Source organism: Poeciliopsis prolifica, unplaced genomic scaffold (assembly GCF_027474105.1).
Source record: "Poeciliopsis prolifica strain line A6 unplaced genomic scaffold, Auburn_PproV2 SCAFFOLD037, whole genome shotgun sequence".
Classification (NCBI taxonomy): domain Eukaryota; kingdom Metazoa; phylum Chordata; class Actinopteri; order Cyprinodontiformes; family Poeciliidae; genus Poeciliopsis; species Poeciliopsis prolifica.
The window spans coordinates 5,756,831-5,782,084 of NW_026562412.1; the positions used below are offsets into that span (position 1 = coordinate 5,756,831).

The window sequence follows — 25,254 nt, forward strand, 5'->3', positions numbered from 1 at the left end:
GGCCCCCGGGCCTTAAGTTTGACGCGTGTGCTATAAGTGAAATAATTGCCTAGTGAACTATTATTTCATTTGAATTAAAATTTGATCTGAGAAACAAAAACAAGAAAAGAAACAGCAGATGATGAAATCTGAGAGATTAAAGCGTTAAATAGCCTCTTCTGAGAAGAAATGTTCAAAAAGAAATAATCATATAACATTATTTAATGCAAAAACATAGTCTTGCGCAAATATTGCCATAAACTTGAAATGAGACCAAACTAACAATTAACCTTTCAGCAAGATATAAGAGCTTGTTTAAAGTGAAAAGCTCCTTAATATTGATGAAAAAGTGCTACTTTGACTGGCAGATTATTAATAAATGTAAATGTCCCATGAAATAATTAGAAAAATTTCAATTATTTTCAAAGAAAAAAAATTATGATGCTATTATATTCTATATTTATACTTATTTTTTAATAAATAAAGGAAAATAATTGTTTTTTTAGGTGTCAATGTGAAAAGTTTGGGAATCCAGATGTGTTTTATCAATACTGAAACCTCATTGAGGTTTTAAACGACGCTGCATTAAATGCTCAGACAGGAAGTGATTCATTATTGCATTTTTCGCAGCAGCTGACCACGGAAATGATCAACGTGTTCCTGAAATCCCGTGATGAGCTCAGACTAAACCTTGCGTCCTGCTGTGCGCTGAGCCCTCCATCACTGTACAGCCGCATGTTTCAGCTCGGTCTGCATGAAAACGACCAGCTGTGCCTGCAGGGCCTTTAATTAGGTTTCCATCGCGCCCCCATGCGGTCGATGCAGCATTGATTTGATTTTCCCTTCAGAAGCTGCGGTGTGCTCGCGGAGGCCCGACGCCAGATGTCACACCAGGATCATTGGGTTACACAACCAGAGCCCCGCCCACTGCGTGAAAGCCCCGCCCACTCATTCTCTGCCCTGTAATCTCAGATCATAAAAAAAACAAACAAACTGCATTTGGATCATGCTCTCATACTGTGGCGCATTAGGAAAAAGGAGAAAAACTCAGACATTTCTGAGTTTGAAAAGTCAAACAGTTGCTAGAAAAAATATCTGAAATTTTTAGAAATTTTCAAAAAGTCAAAAATTAAAAAGGCAACACCATAGTAGATATAATTGATATGCACTTCAAATTTTATTGCAACTTTTTGTATTAGAATTAAAAATGATTTTACATAATTGACTGAAATCTATCAAGAGAATAATTAGTCAAAATTCTTATGAATACAATAGTTGATAAACAACACAATAAATCCCCACCTTTACCCACAGAATGATGCTACCACCATCTTTCATGTAGCAAGTCTGTCAGTTTTAACTTCTCTGACCAGAGGACATTTTTAAAGAAAATTGCACCACGTGTGTTTTATTTCAGCAAAATGTTTTCTTATTCTATAAAAGGTCAGATTTTGGCAAATAGTTTTAGTTTTGAGAGGTTATTGGCCCATCAGTTGGGCGGGCGGCCATGTTTTGGTGTGTTCTAATTATGTTCAGGAGTTTGATTGAAAATTGCGTTATTTCTCGTTCCTTCTCCTGCAGGCCACATGGTGGCGCAGTTCGTACTGTTGTCTTGCAGCAAGAAGGTTCCAGGTCTCAATCACAACCTGTGATCTTTCTAAATGGATTTTACTTTTTCTCCCAGTGCGTGGGCAGATCTTCTCCAGGTACTCTGGCACCAGCATGGAGGAGATGATTTTCCTGCCGCAGAACTTAATTTGTACACCAGGGGGCGCATGTGAGCAAAGCTCTTCAGCAGCTGAAGGTCTCAAACTCACCTGTTCAGGTCTGATACTGTTTTCCCCCGCTCTGCAAAAAAGCAATGACAGGTACTGGCCAGTTGTGATCCAACCCAATAGGACAAAAAAAAAAAAAAAAAAAAAAGAAAGTAAAAAATAATTAAACAAAACAACACAAAAACATAAAGACTAGATTTATGGAGTTTTTAAATAACAAATGTGATGGTGGTGGTTCAGATTAAACTTTAACTATCCCTGAATAAATCACAGAGGACAAATATTTAGCTACTTTATTTTGTGCAGTTTTTATTTATGCATTAAGCAAAGCTGTGTTATTCCACTCAAAATACAGAAACAAGGTTACGAGAAAAAAAAAACTTTTCTGCTTTGTGTTTCTACAGAGATAACAAGCAAATAATCAACATAAAATACGGTTCAACATTACTCTACACTTGTCTCGGCTCATTAGCACAAGGAGAAGAGCGTGCATCAGGCTGTAATGAAAGAAAAACATTCGCATTTTTTCTTCTTTTTTTTACATCAACCGACACTCTGAGGTTTTATTTATTTTTCTTAAGGTTCCTGTTTTGACGCTTGATGGAATGGATTATGAGGAACCTTCTGGGATTTTACAAAAGCTGAGACGTTTATCACAATTATACAGCAGAAAAATCGTGCAAAATTTACATTTTGCATGTTTTCATGCTTCTATTTGGATCTAAACTAATTTTAAAAACTTAAGTGCAAGGTTTTCTCCCAGAAAACTTTGTAAGCTCAGTTGGGTGCAAGGGCAGTCATTCATTCAGCGGCTTATTGTGTTTTTGAGTTAAAAATCTTTAAAGGTGACAGGAAATTGAAAAATATCACTTGATTATTATGTGCTATTGAAAGATTGTAAGATTAATACCTGAACACCAAAAATAATATCTTAAAGATGCAAACATTAAACAAAAAATTTAATACATAAGCAATACTTAGCCTGGCGGGGGCACAAGGAAAGCCTGGTAGCCCGCCAGGCTTATAATACACTGGGGGAAACACTGTTTCTTCCAGTGGTTTATTAACTTATTGCCGTTCTTTGGCAATAAGTTAATGTTTTAAGGTGTCTAGAAAATGAGCTGTTCCAAAAAACCTCCCAATTGTTAAGTCATATTCAACAGGTAACTGTATGTTATCTGGCAACCCCACCCCGTACCTATCAAATGAGCTCCAGCACATTTGGTCAGCTGGTTTTACCACTGTACAATGGCTCCTGCAAGAGAGAAATGTTTTATTGTTGATTTACCATCCAGAAAACACTGCATTTTGTGCAGGAGGCTCCACTTCTGCTTTTCAAAGCTACATGGTTGTATAACTGCCCATCCATTTGTTCTACAAGGAGCTCAAAACAGGCAGAATTATGTAAAACTGATTTTGTGCAACAAATGTGATGAACATCCCCTTTGAACCCTCATCTCCTGGAGACAAAGACAGAGTGTTTTAGACTCTCCTGATAAAATCTTACAAACATGAAGGTCTCCAACAAACGTGAAGCTAAGGTCTGCTGGGAGAACACTTTGCATCATTCCTCAGTTAAAATCTGATTTCTTCGGTCTCAAGAAGCACTCTTTCTCCTCATTGGTCTGCAGCCGGTGAAGCTCCTCCTCCAGCTCTCCGATTCGCTGCAGCATCTCCTTCCTCTCCGTCTGGGCCCTGAGCTCCGACTGGAACTCCACCTCCAGGATCTTCCTGGAGCACCAGCGCTCCAGCTGAGCCGACACGGCGTCAAAGAACTGCTGAGTCACCTAAAGTAAGAAGACAGCTTCAGTTAGTCAGCAGAATTTCACTGGCTGGTCCTGAAGGGCCGCTGTGCTTCATGTCTTAGCTGCTCCAGCAGATGTGATTCTGCTTTAGCTACTTCGCTTAAATACTACAAAAAATATGTTAATTATAATTTATTTAAGTGAGATGAGGTATCAATAAAGTACCGAAAACATGCAGAACATTGGGACCAGAGCAAAGACCTGCTGGGTTAGATCAACCATATCTATGTGTTAGAATGGCCTAGTCAAAGTCCTCATATGAATATGAAGTTCAAGTGGGGACTACAATTGCAACATTTTATGTTTTTAGCTGTTCTCACCCAAAATAATAAAAAAAAAACCCTGTTCCCCGCCTCACCTGTGGTGGCGCTGCAACAAGAACTACTGAAGAAAAGAAGAAGTAGAAGACATGCATGTAGCTTCTACTTTCGCTAAATGTAATCAAAAATGGAGTACCGTCAGATTTTAGTGTTGGTAGGATTTCACTTTTGTCTTTGATAAAAGACCATGAACAAATTCTCTTGCTAGCGCTAGACTTTTTACCCAGAATGCCCTGTGCTGTAGTCCACTTCCTGCTTTTGCTGTGGTTCACACATGCATTTGAACTGCAAGAGATTTCACTTCTATACAAGGTTTGGTTCAGTTGAAGTGAACTCTGGAGACCCCTGGAGGTCAGGAATCAGGAGGTGGGCGACGGCGCAAGGCATTCTGGGTAAATACCACCAAAACAAATGTGCAAGTCTGGAACTAGAGGGAAAAGTGGCTCATTGTCTTTTGCCAAAGACAAAAGAGAAATCATTCAAACAGTAAAATCTGACACCAGTCAGTTTTTTACATTTTGTACAGAAGGAAGTTGCCTTCATGTTTTCTTCTTCTTGTTGCAGCACCACCACAGGCGAGGAGGGGAACAGGTTTTTTAATTAGTTTGGGTCGTTTGAACACAGCGTAGTGAGAAAATAAACCACAGCAACTGAAAATGTAACAAACGTTGTAACTTTGGTCCTTTAATCGAACTGAATTCCCAATCTAAAATCAAATGGGAGTCTCACCTCCATGGCATGCAGGTGTTTCCTCTCCTGAATGAATGTGGGGTCAGCAGGTCGGTCCATGAGGAACTCCAGGACCATGGTGTCGTTTTTGGAGCTCCAGCCCTCTTCCTGTGGACCGGTGCTGGTGCTGCTGGAGGGTTTCTCGGAGTAATCTACAGAGAGAGGAAGGTTCTGCAGTACTGCTGGGAGCCAGGAGGGGGCAGAAGAGACTGTGGAGAGGTCCATTGAGCTTTCTAGGTTCTGGTTCTGATCTGTCATTGAGGAAAAGTAATTTATAGTTTTGTTGTTTTAAGTTTGTGCTCGTCTATGTGGTGCCGTTTGTAAAGTCACACAGTCAAAAATGTGTAACAACAATAATTTGGCCTAAAGTACAAAAAAGGAGGATTATTTTCCAAGATAATATTTTCGCCTTGGTATTTATTAATTTATAAATGTTACACGTACCTGCACACCTGTCCACCTTCATCTCGAAGTAGGTTCTGCTCCCGGTCGGTTCGGCCAGCCTCAAACGCTCAGATCCTCCGGGTGTCAGGGTGCTGGCGGACACACAAGGGCTGCTGTCTCCGGAAAACAGCAGCGGCACCGACTCCAGGTCCGTTTCTGCTGCGGACGGAGACAGCAGCAGGTTCTGGTAAACGGTCTCAGCTGGAACTGAGATGTCCAAGTCCTCCAGCAGAGACAGACACCAGCTCTTCAGCTCATATCTCAGAGCGTCCTGGAGACGGAGCAAAGAGCTGCTAAACGGCGTCACACCCAGGGGATCAGGTGCTGAACTGGGTCAGGTGATGGTACCTGGTTCCTCAGAGCTTCTGCTCGGTCCTGTGCTGCTCTCTGCTCCATCCTGGATGTGAGGCTCCTCCTCTCAGACGCTGCTTTCTCCTGGATCAACATCTCCAACTTCCTGAGCTTTTCAAAGAAACAAAGCAGACGAAGGCCTGAAAGCCTCACAATCTTTTGATTCTTCAGATTTTCATGGATTTGGTCAATCAGATTGACGCTGCGGTTACTCAGAACTGGGAAATTCAACTGGAATGGCGTTATGACTTGTAAGTGGACTTTGCGTTTCAATATGGCCGCTCCTCGCATCAAGTTTTAAGATGTGGTGGAAACGTATTTAATTAGAAGACACAAATGTAAAATGTTTCTAAAATTAATGTTTTAATACTTTGTTCTTGTAATCATATTTTTACATTTTATTAGCATTACGCTAACACTAATATAAAGTAAAACGATTTTCCTAAGAGCGACAGAAAACGTTTATGGACACAGCCATGTTGACATTCTGACCTCTTAACGTGAACGTTGTTACTTCGGTTCTGACGTCAAACCCAGATCCGAGTTCCCAATTCCCACGTCACTGAAATGCATCATTAGAGGCTAACCTGGTGTTTGTTGCGGCGCTCCATCCTGTCCATCTGGCTGTGCAGCTCCTCCTGGACATGCAGGATCTGCAGCCTCAGCTCCTGCTTCGTGGTCGTCAGATCGCCCTGCAGCTTCTTTAGGAGAGACTCGCAGATGCAGCCGCTGGCAGGAGCCTAGCAGGAAACAGAGATTTACTCAATCTTCTCCTGAGGAACCTGTAAGCTCTGAACTGGACTGGACCAACCTGCCGAACTCTGCCCTCCCTGTCTCTGTACAGAGTGTACAGCTGAAACGTTTTTCCACCCTCATCCCAGAACTCGTCCTTCTGCGATTTATTGTGTTTCCTTCCTGAGGCGAGATCTTCTGCATCCAGCTCCTGCAGAGACGTCAAAGTCTCACTGCTTGCAGGATTTGTGTCACAGTTGGGATTAGGAAGGGAGTTTACTCTCTGGGTTTTGGAAATTATTCCAGAGTCTCAAGTCAATTAAAGGAATGCAAGTCCAAAGCCTCAGAGCTGCAGTTTCCAATCTTCTGAGCTTCCCTATTACAGAACAACATTCTCCATTAACTCTTGGACTGAGCTCCTTCCGACTAGCCAGCAGCAATTAGCAAACACCAGGTAGAATTGCTGAACTCATGAAAGAAGCTATTTCTCAGTGAAACGTTGGTAAAAAAAAACATTGTTAAAGGGTTAATAGAGGAGCCACGTTGTGGTGATTTTCAGAAAGAGCTGGAATTTTAAAGAGGCAAAAGCCCAATTTCAAGGTGTTTAAATTACAAAGTCAAATGTACTTTTAAGTCATATTTTTTTACATATAGCATTTTTATAACTACTAAAAGTAGTGTGGTTATTTGATTGTGTTGTGAAATGACACAATGTGTCTGGAAAATATGTAATACTGCCAATTTAAAACTAAAATAATCAAATAGGCCTCGAGTCCAAGAGGTGAAACTGCTTTTTGTTCATCATTTTTCTCCTGAGTTTCTGGTTTCTAAGTCATTTGGCTCCAGCCTTATCGAAGTCATGTGACTCTAATCTGACTCCAAGTCGCTTGACTCTGATTTAACCGGATTCAGCTCATGACTCACCTCACCGCCTGATCTGGGTTCTGTTTGCTCCATCTTCAAGGCGCCGACCTGGAAACCAGAGAAAAAAAAAAACACTGCAAAACTCCTCAAATGATTCTGAACCTGATCTTAAACTTTCTGTTTCTTACTTTGGCGGGTCGAGTCGGCGGTCTCAGTCTGGGCTTCCTCATCGTCTTTCTCCTCATGTAACGTACCTGAAGGGAGGAACACTCGTTCTGGTGACATGTTTTGATTTAATATTGATGAATAAGTGAGTTAATGAACCTGAGGAACTTTGGAGAGCAGCAGAGCCACCTGTCTGCTCTGGTGCTCTCTGGCTTTATCCAGCGCTGTTTTCCCTGCCTGAAGGAGGAAAACATGTCAGCCAGGAAACACTTCAACTCTGACATGAGTTAAATGAATCACCTGGATTAGCTTCAGATGTTCCAACATTCTTCAGTTTAAGTTACCAAGTCAACTAAAGCTTACAAAATAACAAAAACTGAAGTTGAAAATAACATTTTCATTAACTGAAACAATTAAAAATGGTAAATAATGAGGGAAAACTATAAGTAACTGGAATTATGTCGTGTTTATAAAACTAAAACTGCTACTGTAGGTCGTAAATGCTAAACTAAAACTAAATCATATTTAACTAATAATGACTCATAAATACTAGTGAATTAATTAAAACTCGCTGAATTAGACATAAAAGTCATAATGAAGTAAAACTAAAGTATAATGAAAAAGTCTTACGTTGTTCCGGACTCTCACATCCAGACCTGCTGACAGTAAAAGCTGAACAGCTTTCCTGTGGTTCAGAGCTGATGCGACGTGAAGAGCTGTGTCTCCAACCTGCAGTCCAACAGAACCAGAACCAGAACCAAAGTAAGAAGAAAAGCATTTTATTGCCTACAATTAAATAGCATGGCATTCATTTAATGTAATGTTGACTATTAGTGCAATATATTTACAAAAAAAGGGTTATCTAATTTTCAAATACAAATATGTGTATTTTTAACTTAATTATTGCTCTGAATATGTTGTTCTTTCAGCAAATTGCCCGTTTGAGACTGCTCAAAAAAGGCCACTTAACAATTAATCGATTACTAAATTAGCAGAGGATGATTGCAACAATTTGATTGATGTTGAATTGTCTGTAAGTGTCAGGAAGAAGGCATGCTGTCACCTGGTTGGTCTCATTCAAGCGGCACCGCGACCTCAGCAGGATCTTCAGCAGGTTCAGGTTGTTGTAGCGAGCAGCCACATGCAGACAGGAATCGCCCACCTGAAGCAGGAGCACTGGTTTTATTTGACTGGGACGACTGGAAACAGAACGCTTCTTTTGTTGACCTGAATCATTTTATTTTTTATTTATATATATATTTTTTTCAAAATGGAGCATTAGGCAGCTCTAGTAGCCTCAGACTGCTACACAAACAAACTCATCATAAGGGAGAAAAGGGGGAATTAAAGCTGCAATATGTAACTTAAGTGCTATATGCATATTTGCAAAAACATTTACTGTTGTGACAGTATCGTATGAGACATATAAACTGTGAAGAAATCAAATCCAAACAACCAATCAGAGTCAGGAGGACGGTCTTAGAGCTGTCAATCAGGCTTGTACATGCACTGCTCAGCAGTTTAAATCTTCTCATTCCCATAAGTGACATATTTCTGGCTTTTAATGATTTGCTAGATATGTTGTCTTTTCCCACCTTGTTCTTGGCGTCGGGATTCGAACCTCCGAGCAGCAGCAGCTGAGCAGTAGCAGCGTGTGCGTTCTGGCAGGCCAGGTGAAGGGCCGAGTTTCCCGCCTGAAACACTCAGAACAAACCGAGACCTGAACCCTGGGCGGTCAGTTCAGTTCCTGCTGCAGGTAGAGATCAGAAATCACTTCACATTCGGCCTGAGAGGCTCTGCAGGAATAAGTGAGGATGATTGGTGGGTTTATTTCGGTCAGAACAAACCCCCGCTGATTGGCAGGTTAATTTAAGAACAACTGCATTAAATTGGTGTTCTGCTGGTCCAATCAGAGGCTCAAGTAACAGAAATGTCAGATCATAAAGGTCTTGACTTTATTCAGTATATCATTACACAGTCATGGAATTATAATCTCTGCAAACTGGAAACAAGATGGATGTTTACCGAACTCTAAAACTTCAGACTCAGGAGCTGATCCGGTATATTTTCCAGCTTTTTCCCCCTTCAACAATAGAGGCTTTGTTGTGGAAATCTCAGAGTTGAAAATTCAGTCTCTCTGTCTCTGCTGAGATGAGTTTTCCTCTAATTACCTTGTTCTTGACGCGCACGTCAGCGCCAGCCTTAACGAGCAGTTTGACGCACTGTGTGAATCCGTGCCAGGACGCCTCATGGAGCGCCGTGTTTCCAAGCTCAAACAAACAGAACACGGCAGTCAGAATGGAGGAACGTGATCTGTAGCACTAAACACTGATGATCAGAACTTACCGGGTCCTGCAGGTCCACAGCGCAGCCCCCAGCGATCAGAGCGGCCATGGTCTCGCTGTTCCCCACCATGGCGCTTCGGTGCAGAGCCGTCTGATACCTGGACATCTGAAACCAAAACCGCCACACTTCTAAACCTGATGCACGTCAAAGATTTCACAGTAAATTACGTTTATAGATGATAACCAGATGCACACATGAGTTTATGCACCTGGAAGACAAAACTGTGTCAAAATGTTTGTGGCTTTATATAGCTTTAAAAGGGATCTATTACTCAAAATTAATATTTTGCACATTTTTCTTTTGAATTTGCTGCAAATTGCTAAAAAAAAGGTCATGACCTTCTGCCTAACAGTTTTAAAAATCCAAGTTGTGCAAGTTCAAAGATGTCAAAGTCAGTGGATAAGTGTAAAATTGATTCAGCACGCGGTCCTTAGACGTTTCCTGTCGATTCAAACAGTTAGTATTAAATATTCAATCTGCAGAAACTCATAAGTGTCCTCCAAACCTTTGAATGGACCACTTCATCGCCTCCAGGTCTGCAGTGGACCACCTTCATGTGAGGAGAGTTTTCTACTCCCTGTTGTCACAGAAACATATAGCACATTATTATTTTCCAGGAAAAAAAGGACGGAAATTTGAGATAGAAGTCAGAAAACTGAGCATGAAGTAAAATTTCTTAGGTTAAAGTTGGGATTCTGAAATTAAAGTCATAATATCTAAAAGACAAAATTCTGTGAAAATAAAAATCTGAATTCTGAGGAATTAAAAATCGGAATCTAGAGGTGAAAGTCAGAATTCTAAGAAAGAAAATCAGAATTCAGAGAAATAAGTCAGAATTTGGAGGAAAAAGTCAGAATGCTCAGAAAACAAAATTCTGGGAAATAAAAGTCAGAATTTTGAATAAAATGTGAGAATTCTGAGATCAAACTCGTAACTCAGAGAAAGAAAATCAAGACTTTCAGGAAAATCTCAGAATTTAAAGTCAGAAGTTTGGGGAAGAAAATCTAAAATTTGAGGAAGAAAATCAGAATTTTGAGGTTAAAGTCAGAATTCTGAGAAAAATGTCAGAATACAGAAATTAAAGTCATAATTATAAGAAAGAAAATCAGAATTCAGAGAAATAAGTCAGAATTTTGAGAAAAAAAACAAAACTCTGGGAAATTAGAATCAGAATTCTGAGATTAACTTCAGAATTTTGAGAAAGACCATTCTGAGATTTAAAACAAAATTCTAAGGAAAAAAATCAGAATGTTGAGAAAAATTACAGAATTGTTTTTTCCCTGTAGAAAAAAAGTGAAGTGACGTTAAATTTCAAATTAGACTGAAGCAGACTTTTTGTATTAATATTTTAGTAGATGTGTGGAATCCATCTCAATGAAGGCGTCACCTCAGATGAACTCAGCGTGCAAACCAAGTTCTCCACGTCTGAAGATCTGACAGAGTCTCTGCTGCAGAACGCCGCCATTCAGCCGCTGCACCTGCAGGAGAAAGAGAAAAATGAGAAATAATCTCTGAGCAAACCAAGAAACGGTGGAAAGAGAAGAGAAAAACTCTGTGAAAGCCTAATGCTGTAAATGTTCTGCAAGAGGCTGAGATTCTGCTGGTCAGACCCTTTAATCTTCCTCTTCACATCAGAAATATAAAGGATTTCAGAGCTGATGGTCAGAATGAGCCTTTAATCCTGGACATGTCTCCAAACAGAACAAAGTCGTGAGTAATCCCTCTGTTGTCTCTGTTGTTCTCTGTCATCTCTCTGGGTGAGTCCATTTTATTGGACTTTTTCTTTTTTTTTTTTTCTACCTTTATATTGATGTAAACAATACAAACAAGACCAGAACAACAGGTGAAAAGTGCAGAAATATAATCAAACTAACCCCAGTGTGGGGCATTAATTATGTAAAGAATGATATGTGCATTGATTGATATGGTAAATCCAACAATAAGATATTTTATTTCTGAGGTTTTCATTGTACTTTTCACAGAGGTGAGGCTCACATGTTTTGTTTAAGTTCTTTCTGCTGTTTCTAAAAGTCATTCTCCGGTCATAAAATCAGCGAGTTGAGAGTGAAATTGAGCAATTGTTAAGTTGGAGAGGAAATGACTTAAAATTCAAACGAAATCATTCCTGTTTCCATAATGTCAGTGAACGCCTCATCCCTTAACAGCAGCCAAAACTTTAAGGCGAAGTCATTATATTTCATACTTCAGCTCGAGTTAAAGAAGAAAATCACGAAACTTTTGCATAATTCCACCCTAAACGATGTGTCTAAGAGTTAGGATTGAGAATGTTGGCTTAAATTCCTGCAAACCCCTCAGGATTTGCAGAAGAATCAGAAACTGTTGAACAGAATAAGTCAGAGGAAGCTGATTTACCTGATCCTGCACAGAGACGGCCGATTCGTCGGCAGGAAAAAGGAGCATCAGTTTTTATTTTAGAAGAAACTTTTTCTGCCGGTTGTGTTGAGGATCAGCATCAGTTGCAGCATCAGTTGCAGTTGCAGCAGCAGCGGATCACTCACTGAGAGGAAGACGCGCAGAGACGCGGACAGATGTCACAGCGCAGGGCAGATTAAAGGAGGAGGAGGGGGGACTTGCACCGGTTTTAATGGGAGGAGAAACCTTTAAAAGACTCAATCCACGTTTAATCTGCTCAATCTGAGCCTCTACACATGCAGGGAAAGTTTTATACTCCAACAATTAGCGGAGGGAGCGTTTGATTGGTTTCGGGCGTGACGTCAGCGAAACGCCACAGAAGAAACTGTGACGTTTCTTCTGTGACGCTACAGAAGGGAACCAGATTCTCATTGGCTGATCATCATCATCATGGTCATCATCATCATTAATATCATTGGCATCTTCATCATCAGCAATATCATCATCATCATCATAACAAGTATCATCATCATCATCATCATCATCATCATCAATGCCATTATTGGAATCATTGCCATCTTCATCATCAGCAATATCATCATCATCATCATCATCATCATCATCATCATCATCATCATCATCATCATCATCATCAATGCCATTATTGGAATCATTGCCATCTTCATCATCAGCAATATCATCATCATCATCATCATCATCATCATCATCATTAATGCCATCATCATCATCATCATCATCATCATTAATATCATTGGCATCTTCATCATCAGCAATATCATCATAATCATCATCATAACAAGCATCATCATCATCATCATCATCATCATCATCATCATCATCATCATCATCATCATCATCATCATCATCATCATCATCATCATCAATGCCATTATTGGAATCATTGCCATCTTCATCATCAGCAATATCATCATCATTAATGCCATCATCATCATCATCATCATCATCATCATCATCATCATCATCATCATCATCATCATCATCATCATCATCACCAGTATCATTTTTATCGTCATTGTAACTAAGACAATTCTCATCAACCACATCATCATCATCATCATCATCATCATCATCATCATCATCATCATCATCATCACAGCTCAGTGTTGATGTTATTTTTGCAGAAACTGCTAAATTCCCATTCTCTCTCATGCCTGAGTTTTTTCTTTGTAAAGCTGTGACTAAATTAAACATGTCTCCCAATAGAAACAACATAAAACTCGTCCACGGATGCCAGCTGGGTGAGCAAGGTTCGTGCTGCTTTACTATTTTCCAGAGATGTTCTCTGTCAGATTTAATCTGCTGCACAGCTCCCTGTGAAACTCCTCTGACAACTGATTTTTCTTTCAACAGAAACTAATCCCTTGTTATTCTGCAGACTGTGGCTGAAAATGCTTCGGACTGAACGTTCTTTAACAAACCAAAGCAACCCGCGAGTTGCTGTTTGTAAAGTTACAACAAAAAATTGACAGCAGTATTTTGATTCTTTTTAGTTTGTCATAAAGAAAAATATGTGGGTTTTGATTTTTCAGTTGTACTTTTAGCATCTTATTCCTACATTTTTAATTGTCAGATTTCCAAACTAAATGTTAAGTTAAATATTTAGCTTTCAAAATTAATATTAAGCTCGAAAGCTAATTTTCCTAAAGATATTTTGTTCCAAATTAAATGTCAATTTTGCAAACTAAATGCAAAAAACCCCCCAAATATGACCATTCACTGTTCCTAACAAAATCACCATGGACTGAATTTTCAGTTATGAGTTAAATATTTAGCTGGCAACATAAATATTTAGTTTAGCAAATATTTATCAAACAAAAGTCTGGGCTAAATATTTAGCTCAGAAAATAAATATTTGAGTTGGAACTAAATAATATTGTTTTGAAAAATAAACACCCAGTTTTTTTTCTCTATAACAGACTGAATAAACCAAATTATGGCTGTTTTTTTATTTTATTTTTTATTTTATTACTGTGACTTTTCAAAGGCACCCAATGTGTTTACTGTGCTAAACTAAAACATTTTCTGAGGAAGAAGGAATTCTTTCTAGGTTGATAGTCAGGTTCTGGTGTTATTTTGCCGGACTTTCTGCCTGCAGAGTTCTGATCCGATAATGAATCCACACCGACACACTGAGTTTTAGTTTCTGGGATCTCTGCAGCTAAACATTCACATCAGTTTTGATGGAAAACTGTCCCAGACTGCAGCCCAGAGTGCATCGGGTCACATGACGGCGGTTTGATCTCCCAGAGTGAGCGTGCACGCCCACGTGCATGCCATCTCTTCCTTTCCAGGTCAGATTATGTAATCGCCGCTGCTGCTGTCAGCATTACAATGTGTTACATAAGACAATTTGATGTTCGGGGCTATAATCCGGCTGTGCTGCCTGAGCGCTCCCACATCTGGGATTTCCAGCTCATCCTGAGCTCTGCACTCGCCTTACTTCCTCGGAGATTTTCCCCGGGTCACAGAGGGGGACCTAATGGCAGGAAGGATGGACATAACCAGTTCTTGCCTCCAATAGGATGTTGGAGTTTGTCTCTTTGTCCTGAGATAAATTACATGCAGAGTTTTGAAAATCTGCGTGTAATTTATCAGAGCAATTCCTGCTGATTTAGTTAGACATAATGAGGTGTTGTTTACATTACCTTAAAACCGAAAGAGCTCACAAAACAGACAAGAGTGGATGCATAAAATAATTAAAATGATATGACGTGCATTGCTAAATGACTTTCTGTTTAAGTAAATCAAAAGAAGTATGAAACGTTATGCAACATTTTTCACCGCAAGCAAAGATTTGCTCTCATTCAAATTCAACCAGGGGCTCATTTTGGGTCAGAAACTTTCATTGTTTAGTTTGTCACACTTTAAAACACGTTTGTCTCTAATCTAACACTGTGTGTCACCCTGAGAACAACATCCTCACTGTGAAACATAGTAAAGGCAGCATGATGCTGTGGGTTGGGTGAACGTTTTTTCCTAAAAAGGCCACGCTATAGTTTTGACTTTAAAGTTGTATTCAGTTTGACAAAAAGCAAAACTGGCTGTTTGGATTGGAGAGGTGTCATGTTTTTGATTTACGGGTATCAGACTAATGGGGATGAATACAAAATATATGCCACATTTTTCAGGTCTTATGTGCAAAAGAGCTTGAAAACAATGCATTCATTCCTTTGATTTCACAGTTATGCCTTACTTTGTGTTGCTGATTAAATCTTTATGCGTTTATGAGCCATACATTAAAGCTTCATCATTTCTACATTTCTTGTCAATAATGTCAGAGAGCAAAACTCGTATATATTGTAGAAATACCTTTATTTTTGCCATTATTATAGTTCGCAAATAATGAAAACCCCAAATTAGAATATCGTGGAAAAAGATCTAGCATACTTATTGAAAGTTGAGTGGAAGGAAAAAGTGTGTTAGGAAAATGTTAATGAAACTCTATTAAATAATTTGAGGGATTTTTATTAAGAGTGAACTGAGACTGAATGAAATCAGGTCTGAAAACTTAAATCTGAAGATGAAGTTTTGAGGTTTTTAGGAGAAACATTCCAGACAGGAAGTGCTGTTTGAGTGTTTTTTCCATCACTGATTATAGAAACAAGAACATTTTTGGCTCAATGTAACTCTTTTCTGCTTGTTCTGTTTGGTTCTGACCAACCTGAAAAAAACAGTGTCAGTAACTGAAACATGTTCTGTTTGCTTTCCTCTGCAGGGTCATTGGTACCATGTGGACCCAAATCACCTCCAACTGTCCTGAAACTGTCACACCAGCTTCTCCTTTGTTCTCTGAATTCAGAGAAAAACTCTGAGGGATTTCCGAGACAGACACGGCACATGTTGGCGCCACGGGTCCCGAGTCGTTCAGCCTCACATCTGTTGCCGCTGTTAAAGATGCAGAGGAGGAGGGAGCGGTTTGGGGGGAAGGAGGTCTGTTGACTCTGATTCTTTATTTTTTAGACTTAACGGTCATTTTACTCTGATCCCAGATGGAGTTAAGCATGATCTGAAATAGAAAAGTATGATCCGAACTTTGTGACGTGATATTAAACTAATCTGCAGAGGTTATTGTCACTTTGAGTCTCAACACGTTTAAATTAATTAACAACCATCAACCCACAGGGAAGAGGTGTTTAATTACCCAGCAGCAGGTCCCAACATCAGGACCCGAAACACATCTGGACACAGTCTTCAAAACAGCAACACAAACTGGAAGGACACGAGTTTGACTTTTTATTTTTGTAAATCTAATAGATTTTGTGAGCCGAGTCCAATGGACTATCAGGTGTGTGTGAAACACACTAAAAATCTATTCAGGACCATTTGATTTTATGTCTGCGAGCTACACAGAGCTACTTAAGGAGATATTTAATAGCACACAGACATGTTCAAAATCCATTCAGGAACACCTGAACACATTCAGAATAGATTAAAAACATGTTCAGGATGAAACAATCATATTCGGTACATATTTAGGACAACAGGCACCAACCAATTCAGGTCACAACAAAGACAAGACACAAAGAGGGATAAACAGTAGTAAGTTAATTCAAGTTTTCTTTGTATATTGCAATTTTTGAAATGGAAGTCCTTCGGTTATTCTTTTCAATGTTTCTCCAGTTTATTAAAGTTATTCTGCATGCAATTCACTTTTTTAAAACTCTTTTTAGAGAAAAGGAGTTTTTTCCGTCAGTCCTTTCCAACAAGCCTGAATGCTTCAGTTTATTTCTGTTTGTTCGTTCATAAACTTTGACATTTAGCCTGCTACCTAAGGCCTGTAAAGTCTGAAATTAAGCTCGTAGTTTTTTCTTCTGATGGTCTGATCTCAAGGTCAGAAGACTCCTGGGAAGATTGGCAGCTGTCTTATTGTTTTATGTTTGAGAAGGGATTGAAGTGTGGAGCTTTGACGTCTTTAACGCCCTTTTAAGAAGTGACATGATGTAAGACGACTGCAAAGAATCATCCAGATGATTCAGAAATTATTTATACTGTTACGTAACAAGTTTCTCTAAAAGAATCCAAAAAGTTACTGACAAATCTTTAAGCTCTTCTGCAGGTTTTCTTTTCTGTCTATTTGAGATCAAACTTTTGTTTTGAGCCTGTAAACTGAATGCTGATTACCGTCAAACTGGGCTGCAGGGTTTAATTTAAAGTTGTGTTTGCACCCAGCTAAGTTCATTAGGTGAGCTGGACCTTTAAATATTTAAGTACATCTATAGATATTCTGAAAATTGATGAGCTTGTAGCATTTTAAAGATGTTCAGGTAACAACAACAAAAGCAATTGTTTTAGATTTTTCTTTGAAGCTGAGTGAAATCCTGGTTTTATTTAAAGCTATTTGACGTCCAGTGAGGTGAGTTTTTCATTCCACCATCATCTGCTGGGTCAGCTGAGAGCAAAGTGTGTTTTTGTTCACCTTTTATTCTCACATTGAGCATCTGAGGGGTCAAAGCTCCACAGTCGGGCTGCAGATCTCAGCTTGACTCTGATTTTCTGTCTGACACATTTTAAAGCAACCCTGAGAAGAAACACTCACCTTGAATTTGTGTGTAACAATTTTAAACATTATGCTAATCAGATAACGTTCAAGCTTTGGAATAACATAAATTTTTTTAATGAGATAAACTCGTCTAAGCTGAGAGTTGATATTTGGATCATATTAAGATCATGAAATTTATTCACCAACAGCAGATGCGGGTGAATAAAACATGTTTATGACAGTTCCCTCATTGTGTGACTACATGATCCCCACCATCTAAATCTGACATTTTTTTTATCTTCATCCATAAACCCTGTGAGAACATGTGTAAAATAAACTTATTCTATAGGAATTTATTCTGTTTGAACCTCTGAACACAATAAACTCGCTGACAAGAACAAGCAGCTGGTTTCTGTTTGCGAGGAGAAAAACATTTCGTTTTAAAACCCAACTTCAGTTAATTCGACAGGATGCTCCTTTGAAGGGTCTCCAATAGGGTTGTTTTTCTAAATGAAGCCATTCAGGACCACAGTTCGTCCGTCAAGCTGTATAGATGTTGTTCTGATGTATGCATGACGTTCACATCAAAGCAGTTTAATCTGGCTGAAGCCTGAGGGCTGAAATGATGAGTAGAAACTGGAACAAATGCACAACTGGACCTTTTTCAGTGTTTTATCTGTTTCCAGAGATCCGCCTAACATCCTCTCTGCACTGCACTTCTTTTTCTTTCTTTCCGTTTTTTCCAAAATGATGCTGACCCGTCAAGGGAAAAACATCCAGGTTACTGTGGGAAGTCTGCAGTCTACAGGAGATCCAAAGGAAGCCTGAGGAGTTTTACAAGAGATCTGAGAAATTTATCACTTTATCAGCACTGAACAGATGCTTTAAACAAATGTGGAGGTGCCATAACTTTCCCTCTGAACAGAAACAAAACTGAAATTATCATCTTTGTTTCAAAAGAGGAACAATCTAGAGTCAACGCATAGCTTGGAAACTAGAAATCAGACCCGAAACATGGATGTAGTGATGACCTGTTTGCGCTGTACAATGGCTTCTGGAAAAGATAATTGTTGGTTGTTGACTTTACAATCCAGAAATTATTTGCTGCATTCTTGTTGGTTGTGCAGGAGGCTCTAATTATGCTTGTCAAATAGGTACTTTTATATTTGCGCATCTCTTTGCAGCCATTTTCATATGTAAACTTTGAGTTTGGGGAAGCAACTCTTATGAATATAAAGTGACAAGATGCCCTAAAAAAGTTCATTCTGAAATGAGATCAAATAGGCAGAACTGAGCAGACTAAAATTTAATTATCTGAGAACGTGTGATAAAAGTAATGAGTGTGTTTTGTGAAGTCCATAGATTGTCACTTTTAATACATTATTATTCACAGATGGTGTTATACTGCTCTGTCACTATGAGATAAGGTTGCCATGATCTTAGACCTCAGTGTTTACACTGGGAAATGCACATTTTGCTGGGTTGTTTTTCTTTCCCCCCCCTTCTACATTTTTTGTCCCCATTAATTCTCGTATGATGTAACACTTGTTGATGTCTTATGTCTCTCTGTTGTTGTTTTTGTACCAAAAAAAAACAAAAACAAACTAAAAGCAAAGTGTTCCAAAGAAAATAAACTACCAAAAGGAATAAAAAAAGGAAATATTGAACAATTTGTAACGGCCTGACAGCTTTTCTTCCCTTTGGGAACCAACCGAGGGTAACTGACAGTTTGGGAAATATTCCTCATCTAAAACTCTTCCCAGGAGGATCATCACTGTCTTTGTTCTGAACAGAAGCTTTTTGCAGTTTGTTGCTGTGACCCAGATCTGAAAATAGACACTTTTCACTGCCGATGAGATGTGATTTCATTTCTCACCATCCTGCACGACTCTGCGGGTCTCTCTTTGGTCAGAAGCCGGACTCATCCACTGAGACATTTTCTGCACCAGGGAAGCAGCGAGAAGTTTCCCTGTAAATCTGTCAAATCATCCTGATGTCATTGTGTCCTCACAGCACATCTGGATATAAAACAAATCTGCCGCTTCATGTGGTCAGTTCCAGAGCAACACGAGAGCGATTACATAAAATCACAATGTATTATAATAATCTATGGTTGTATTGTTGAGTTTTAGTCCACCGGCTGAAGAGTTAAAGCGGAGAGATGTGAACTTTGGAGATGAGATCAACAACTGAACGTAGATTAAACAATAAAATTTGTCTGAAGCAACTTGCAGACAGAAAAACAAACAGATTTCTTTATGGTTTACAGAGAGGATGGATTTAGTAAAAGAAACGGGGAAAATACCATTTAGTAACACTGTTTTATAACTGTCAGTCCCACAAAAACCTGACAGCTCAGAGATATCTGATGTTAGCAAACCTGGTGTTTTTAATTTTTAACTAATGTGTCCTGACTCCATCTGAAAATGTTAGGAGAAGAAATCTGTCAGATCCGACTGCAGAGGTAAAGGTTTTCACCTGAATTTGAGGCGGAATGACCTTTAACCTTTTCGTTGAATGACGTGGAGCAACCCACACAGGAAACAGACGTTTTCGACAAACCTCTGAGGCATTTACAATAGAGCTACGTTTTTACAGGTGGAATCTGGTGCTGGATTTTCTTAATAAGTCAATGTCAAAGAGGTTTGAATAGAAATTCACACACTTGTTTTCTGGATGTCATTTTTAAACCATGAACCACGAATGTCCTACTTTGTGTTAAATTTCAATAAAATTCAATAAATTTGGTGTTTTTAGTGTTTTTAGAAAGAATTTCAAGACACTTTATATGGGAGGAAAAACTTTTACTTTAGCCTCAAAAAGAACAAAGAGAAGCTAAAACAACTCAAACGTGATTTATTCTTTAGTCTGTTATAATAAGTCTGCAGGGTTATCATGAGATCACATGTGAAGTGAGCATGAGGAGGAAGATGATTGTCTTTAAGAGAAAGAGCAGCTGCAGACTGGCCTGAAATCCCATCACTAATCTGGATTGACAAATTAAGGCGAAGAAATTCTTCATGTTCTGCTGAAAGATCTTCGAATCACATCACGTGTCTCTGCAGGCTCTGAAGGAATGCCCTCTAATAATGGAAAGGTGAATAATAAAGACTTAATCAAAAGTATCATTGTAATTATTCAAATGCGACAGATGATTTGATCTCCGTCGGAGACGTCGGAGATGAAATTCAGTAGCTTTAATTCAGAGTTTCTGATCAGTCAGGGCAGAATTACAGCTGTCATCTGCGTGAATGGAGGTAATTCAGCTGCAGACATATAATTACTGCAGTTTCATCATGCAGCTGTCAGGTACGAGGAGGAAATGACTGGAAGGGTGAGTGACCTTTCACCCAAGCTGGAACTTTAACAGGCTCCAGATGATTACCTGTAAGTGTGATGATCTGCAAAGAGATCCAGTAACACGGCATGTAAATGCTACGTTCTGATTTAAATGCATTCAGGGCATTCTGCAAACAAACTGCGTATAGACAACCAAATGTCTATATTTGTGAAGATGGTGACATCATCAAAGTAGGTCTCCATCCATCCATCCATCCATCCATCCATCCATCCATCCATCCATCCATCCATCCATCCATCCATCCATCCATCCATCCATCCATCCATCCATCCATCCATCCATCCATCCATCCATCCATCCATCCATCCTCCATCCATCCATCCATCCATCCATCCATCCATCCATCCATCCATCCATCCATCCATCCATCCATCCATCCATCCATCCATCCATCCATCCATCCATCCATCCATCCATCCATCCATCCATCGTTATAGAGGAATCAGATGTGGTGGGATTGGGATTTTATTTCATTGTCATAATTTTCACCTTTACGTCCGGATTTACAGCGTATGGTGCGGAATTATGACTGTGTTTCACATCAGTGTTATAAAAGCGAAACGACAGTTCAAACAGTAGATGCTTAGAAAAAAAAATCGGATAAGTATCCGAATTATTATCACATGTGAAAGTGGCACATATCAGATTTGTGGCGGATAATAATTGGTCAGAATCGTACGGAAGAGGATTAGGGCCGCCCCGAAAGAAAAAGAAAAAGAATTCTGACATTAATCTCTGAATTCTGAGTCTGAACTGAATTCAGACTCAGAATTCAGACTTTAATCTATTTTTTTTCGGTGGCCCGAATCCTCTTCTATAGAATCGGGCCGTTCAGACTGCAAAGAAAAAGCTAGATTTTGCTTTTAAAAATCGGATTTGTGTCGCATTTGCCTACTGTGTGAACACAGCTTTATGAGACTGTTTTGATCTCCAGAGCAATAATCAGACCTACCTTCTCCTACGTTATATCGTTCCTCAAGTTGTCCTCTTGCGCCAGTTGCTAGTCCAGTGTTCTGTCCTTGTGCTGATTGTTGGTTAAATCCTCTGCAGCCTGCTCACAATACGAAAAACAAAACAAAAAAAAAACATTTCAAGTTCTGAGGTTGCAGATTTCTGTTTTTCTAAGATTCTGTTCTGACTTAAAACCAAGGAAATAATAAAAATCAAAATTTAGAAAACATTTTTTGTTTACTGGGACAAATAAAAACAGTAATTAATGAGAAAAAGATATAACTAACTGGAACTATATTGTGCATTTATAAAACAAACTGAAAAATACTGAAATTATTGTTAGATCCTGTTTATTTGTGCTTTTGAACTGATGTGATTTTATTTCTCCCCCCACACAAGCAGTTTACTTCAGCTGTTGGCAAAATGCTCCATATTCCTCCTGTGCTAGTCTGCAAAAAGGCAACGTGCAACATATCATGAACTTGTTTCTGACCAATAATACCAAACCTGCTCTGAGCTGAACCCTGAAACATGGATGACTTCACCATAAATATCTGATTCATGGCGATTTGTACTGGAGTTTATAACCTTGTACAGGCCTTGGAAGTTAAAATGTTCACATTGAGGTTGGAGACATTGCTGGATGATTCATGCCGCTGCAGAAATCAGAAGCTGTGTTCAGAAATTTTGTGCTGCTCCACAGTAACCCGTAACTAAACCCGTTAACAGCCAGCCAGAGAATAAAAGCGGCGGCTGAGAGCTCTGCAGCTAAATTAACCAGAAGCCTTCAGCCCATTTTAATCTAGACACCACAGGCTGAATTTTTTACATAATTCTTAGTCTGGCAGAGCGGAGAGCCACAACCTGCTGCAGACTGAAAGATCCAGGTGTTCAACGATTGAGATGGAGAGAAACCAACCAGTTAATATAAGTGGTGCGGATACAACAGATGTGACAGTTTCAAAAATCCAGACAAATACGTCCTATTATTAGGTATTGATCCAGTGTTGCATGAATATGTGTCCTCATTTACTTAACAAGCATTGATTTTCACAGCAAGGGGAAGAAAGTGTTTCATAGTTGGACAAAGATGTTTCTGGTGGTTTTGAAGAACAGTGACAAAAGCATTTGTTGACAGAAAGAAGTAGCTGAATCGTAAAAATGGAACGCAAAGAAAAAACATGCTTTTAATGAGTGGATGATGATAAATTATTCTAAAATTGGATAGATAAGAAAGTTCGGCAGGAAGTGCACTGAGTAATTTCTGCAGGAATGGGGGTGTTATCTTTTAAAAAATGAACAGTGATGAAGTCATCATCAATCTGTCAAGCCTTAAAAACTCATAGACCAAATGCAGAAATCAACAGTTAGAAAATATTTCTTATACAAATAATGTGAAACATGCGTTTTGCATTCTTATTCAGTTTTGTCTTACAATAATCTAAATAAATCAACCAAATTAACAAATCAACTGCAAACTATAATAGCCTAAAACCTTTAACATTTCACAAAGAAATATTCAGAAAGAGACAAACACATCAGACTTAGCATAAGGTCTGACGTAGTAAAGGATCTGCAATAAGTGAAAGAATCTGAAAGGCTTATAAAGGCTGGAAAGGTGATGAGTGGAACCAGGTGCATCAACACAATAAGTGGCCGATGTAAAGGGAAGTATCAGAGAAAGAAACACCACAGAATAAAACAAAACCACATACAATGTAGTAGCTGACACAGATATAGCTAGAATTACTATAAATACCAAGAAAACAGTTAAATATATTAACAATACAAAAACAAGAATAGCTGAAAAAAAATACAACAAAACAAAACGCAAGATCAAACAACTCAGGTGAAACTATTCATGCCTGTATTTGTAACCTAAAGCGACAAGGTCAGTAGAAATCTGACAGCCAGACCCTGAGTAGGATACAGAGGTGGCAGCGTCATGCTGTGGGAATAGTGATCAGAACCTTACCAGAGTTGATAGGAAGATGGATGGAGGTAAAAGCAGACTATAGACGGAAGAAAATCTACCAGAGGTTGAAAAAGTGATGAGACTGGGGAAAAAATGTCACATTCCCTGCAGTAGAAAGACATTAAACTTACAGACAGAGCTACAATAGGTTGGTCTATATAAATGTAAATTCAAATCAAAGCCCACAGTCTGTGGAAAGACTTGAACTAATCCATCCAATTTGACTGAGCTAAACTTACAAATCCAGAAGAGACAACCCCCCAAAAGACTTGCAGCTAAAACTGGAGCAAATGGTTCTTCTTTTCTTTCTTACAAAATATTGACCTGAGAGGCTGAAGACATAAGCCTCCCATAAGTTTTATATATTTATCACTCGATTCAATCTGCTGGGTTTCCTTAGATTCAGATAACTTAGCTTGCTGTACTGAATTACCATTACAAACAACAGGAATGAATGTATATGAATGAAATCAAATTGGATTGAAACATCTTGAAAAGCATGCATCCTTTCTCTTCCACTCATGCTTTCCTTTGTGTTGATCTATTCGCAAAAAACGCTTGAAAAGCATGTTGACGTTTGTAAGGTGACCAAATGTTAAAAAGTGAAAAATCTCTTCCATGATGATTTATGTACAGATGTAAAACAATCTGGTGGGTTTCTGGTGCCCGCGGCCGTACAGAGTCTCTTTCCGCCCCTGCAAAGGTTGGAAATGTTTCACCCCGCCCCGTGATGGTGATGATGATGATGAGGAGCCATAATCTGAATAATCCCACAGTGGGCGTGTGCGCGCGCTCCTGAGTGTGTCCACAGATGCTGAGAGACATCACACCGTGACGGAGACCATGACAGGGTTCGCGTGCGGAGGAGGATGATGCTCCTGCAGGGACTCACCTGTGGATGGACGCCGTCAGGATGCCTTACCTGAACAGAACTCTGCTCCTCCTCTCGCTGCTGCTGCTCCTGCTGCTGCTGCTGGGTCGGAGCCGAACCGCGGAGGCGCGCAAGCACCGACAGCGTGTCCGTAGATGGACGGCAACCGAGGAGACCCAGAAGCACGGCGCGTAAGTGCAGATGGATGATGTAGATGGATGAGGCGGGGAATCAGAAATGGAGCGCTGTCAAGGTTTAGTCAGTCTAATGATGGCTGAGGGAGAAGTTTACCAGCTCTTTAGTTTTTAATAGATTTATTGAAACATCTCTGGATAAATTATACGCATTCGGCTTAATTGGATAATCATAATTTACAATTTCATTCAACAAGTTCTCTTGTCAGTTCTTGTCTGACTCAAAAAACATCCCGGATTAATTTTTCTTTTTCAGTTTCTGGAAGTAAGCAGCATATCCTTCAGCACAAATTAGCTCCGTAACTCAAATTAGTGTCACATTCAGCATCCGGATGGCTTTTGGGTCGAACCACCAGGAATTCTTGCATAAGACTCCAGATTCCATAGGTTTTTTTTTTGTTTGTTTTTTTGGGATGTCTTTGTTAATGTGACTTATTCCGAGCAAATGATCCAGAACCCCTGAACGATTTTTTTTTGGTAATCTGATGTAGGGAGAAA

At 39.3% G+C, this 25,254-nt stretch overlaps 2 protein-coding genes across 4 annotated transcripts in view; one reads left to right on the forward strand and one right to left on the reverse strand.

Moving 5' to 3' along the window:
- Positions 1 to 2,032: 2,032 nt before the first annotated feature.
- Positions 2,033 to 24,700, reverse strand: ankrd6a (ankyrin repeat domain 6a). Of its 3 annotated transcripts, XM_055053137.1 has the most exons (18): positions 24,614 to 24,700; positions 21,718 to 21,816; positions 10,898 to 10,988; positions 10,016 to 10,087; positions 9,511 to 9,615; positions 9,336 to 9,434; positions 8,760 to 8,858; positions 8,228 to 8,326; positions 7,795 to 7,893; positions 7,324 to 7,401; positions 7,188 to 7,253; positions 7,060 to 7,107; positions 6,215 to 6,346; positions 5,991 to 6,143; positions 5,401 to 5,514; positions 5,053 to 5,323; positions 4,609 to 4,760; positions 2,033 to 3,541 (listed from the first exon to the last, which is right to left on the reverse strand). In XM_055053137.1, the coding sequence occupies exons 3-18, from the start codon at positions 10,973 to 10,975 to the stop codon at positions 3,326 to 3,328; spliced, it is 1,881 nt and encodes a 626-aa protein (XP_054909112.1). In that variant the 5' UTR covers positions 10,976 to 10,988; positions 21,718 to 21,816; positions 24,614 to 24,700; the 3' UTR covers positions 2,033 to 3,325. The 3 variants fall into 3 exon arrangements, with proteins under 3 accessions (XP_054909112.1, XP_054909111.1, XP_054909113.1); XM_055053136.1 differs by lacking the exons at positions 21,718 to 21,816; positions 24,614 to 24,700 and adding an exon at positions 11,884 to 12,143; XM_055053138.1 differs by lacking the exons at positions 6,215 to 6,346; positions 21,718 to 21,816; positions 24,614 to 24,700 and adding an exon at positions 11,884 to 12,144.
- Positions 24,474 to 25,254, forward strand: part of gabrr2a (gamma-aminobutyric acid type A receptor subunit rho2a) — a 35,939-nt gene continuing 35,158 nt past the window's right edge. The window contains exon 1 of the mRNA XM_055053139.1: positions 24,474 to 24,753. Coding sequence (XP_054909114.1) covers positions 24,590 to 24,753 — 164 coding nt within the window. The 5' untranslated portion in view covers positions 24,474 to 24,589. The remainder of the gene's footprint in view (positions 24,754 to 25,254) is intronic.

Excerpts from the sequence above, each read along its gene's own strand:
- ankrd6a (XM_055053137.1), bottom strand. The coding sequence starts at position 10,975 with ATGGCGGCGTTCTGCAGCAGAGACTCTGTCAGATCTTCAGACGTGGAG. Across the intron at positions 9,435-9,510 it reads CTGTGGACCTGCAGGACCCG|CTTGGAAACACGGCGCTCCA; the intron begins GTAAGTTCTGAT and ends TGTTTGTTTGAG. Across the intron at positions 7,402-7,794 it reads ATGTGAGAGTCCGGAACAAC|GCAGGGAAAACAGCGCTGGA; the intron begins GTAAGACTTTTT and ends TTCCTCCTTCAG.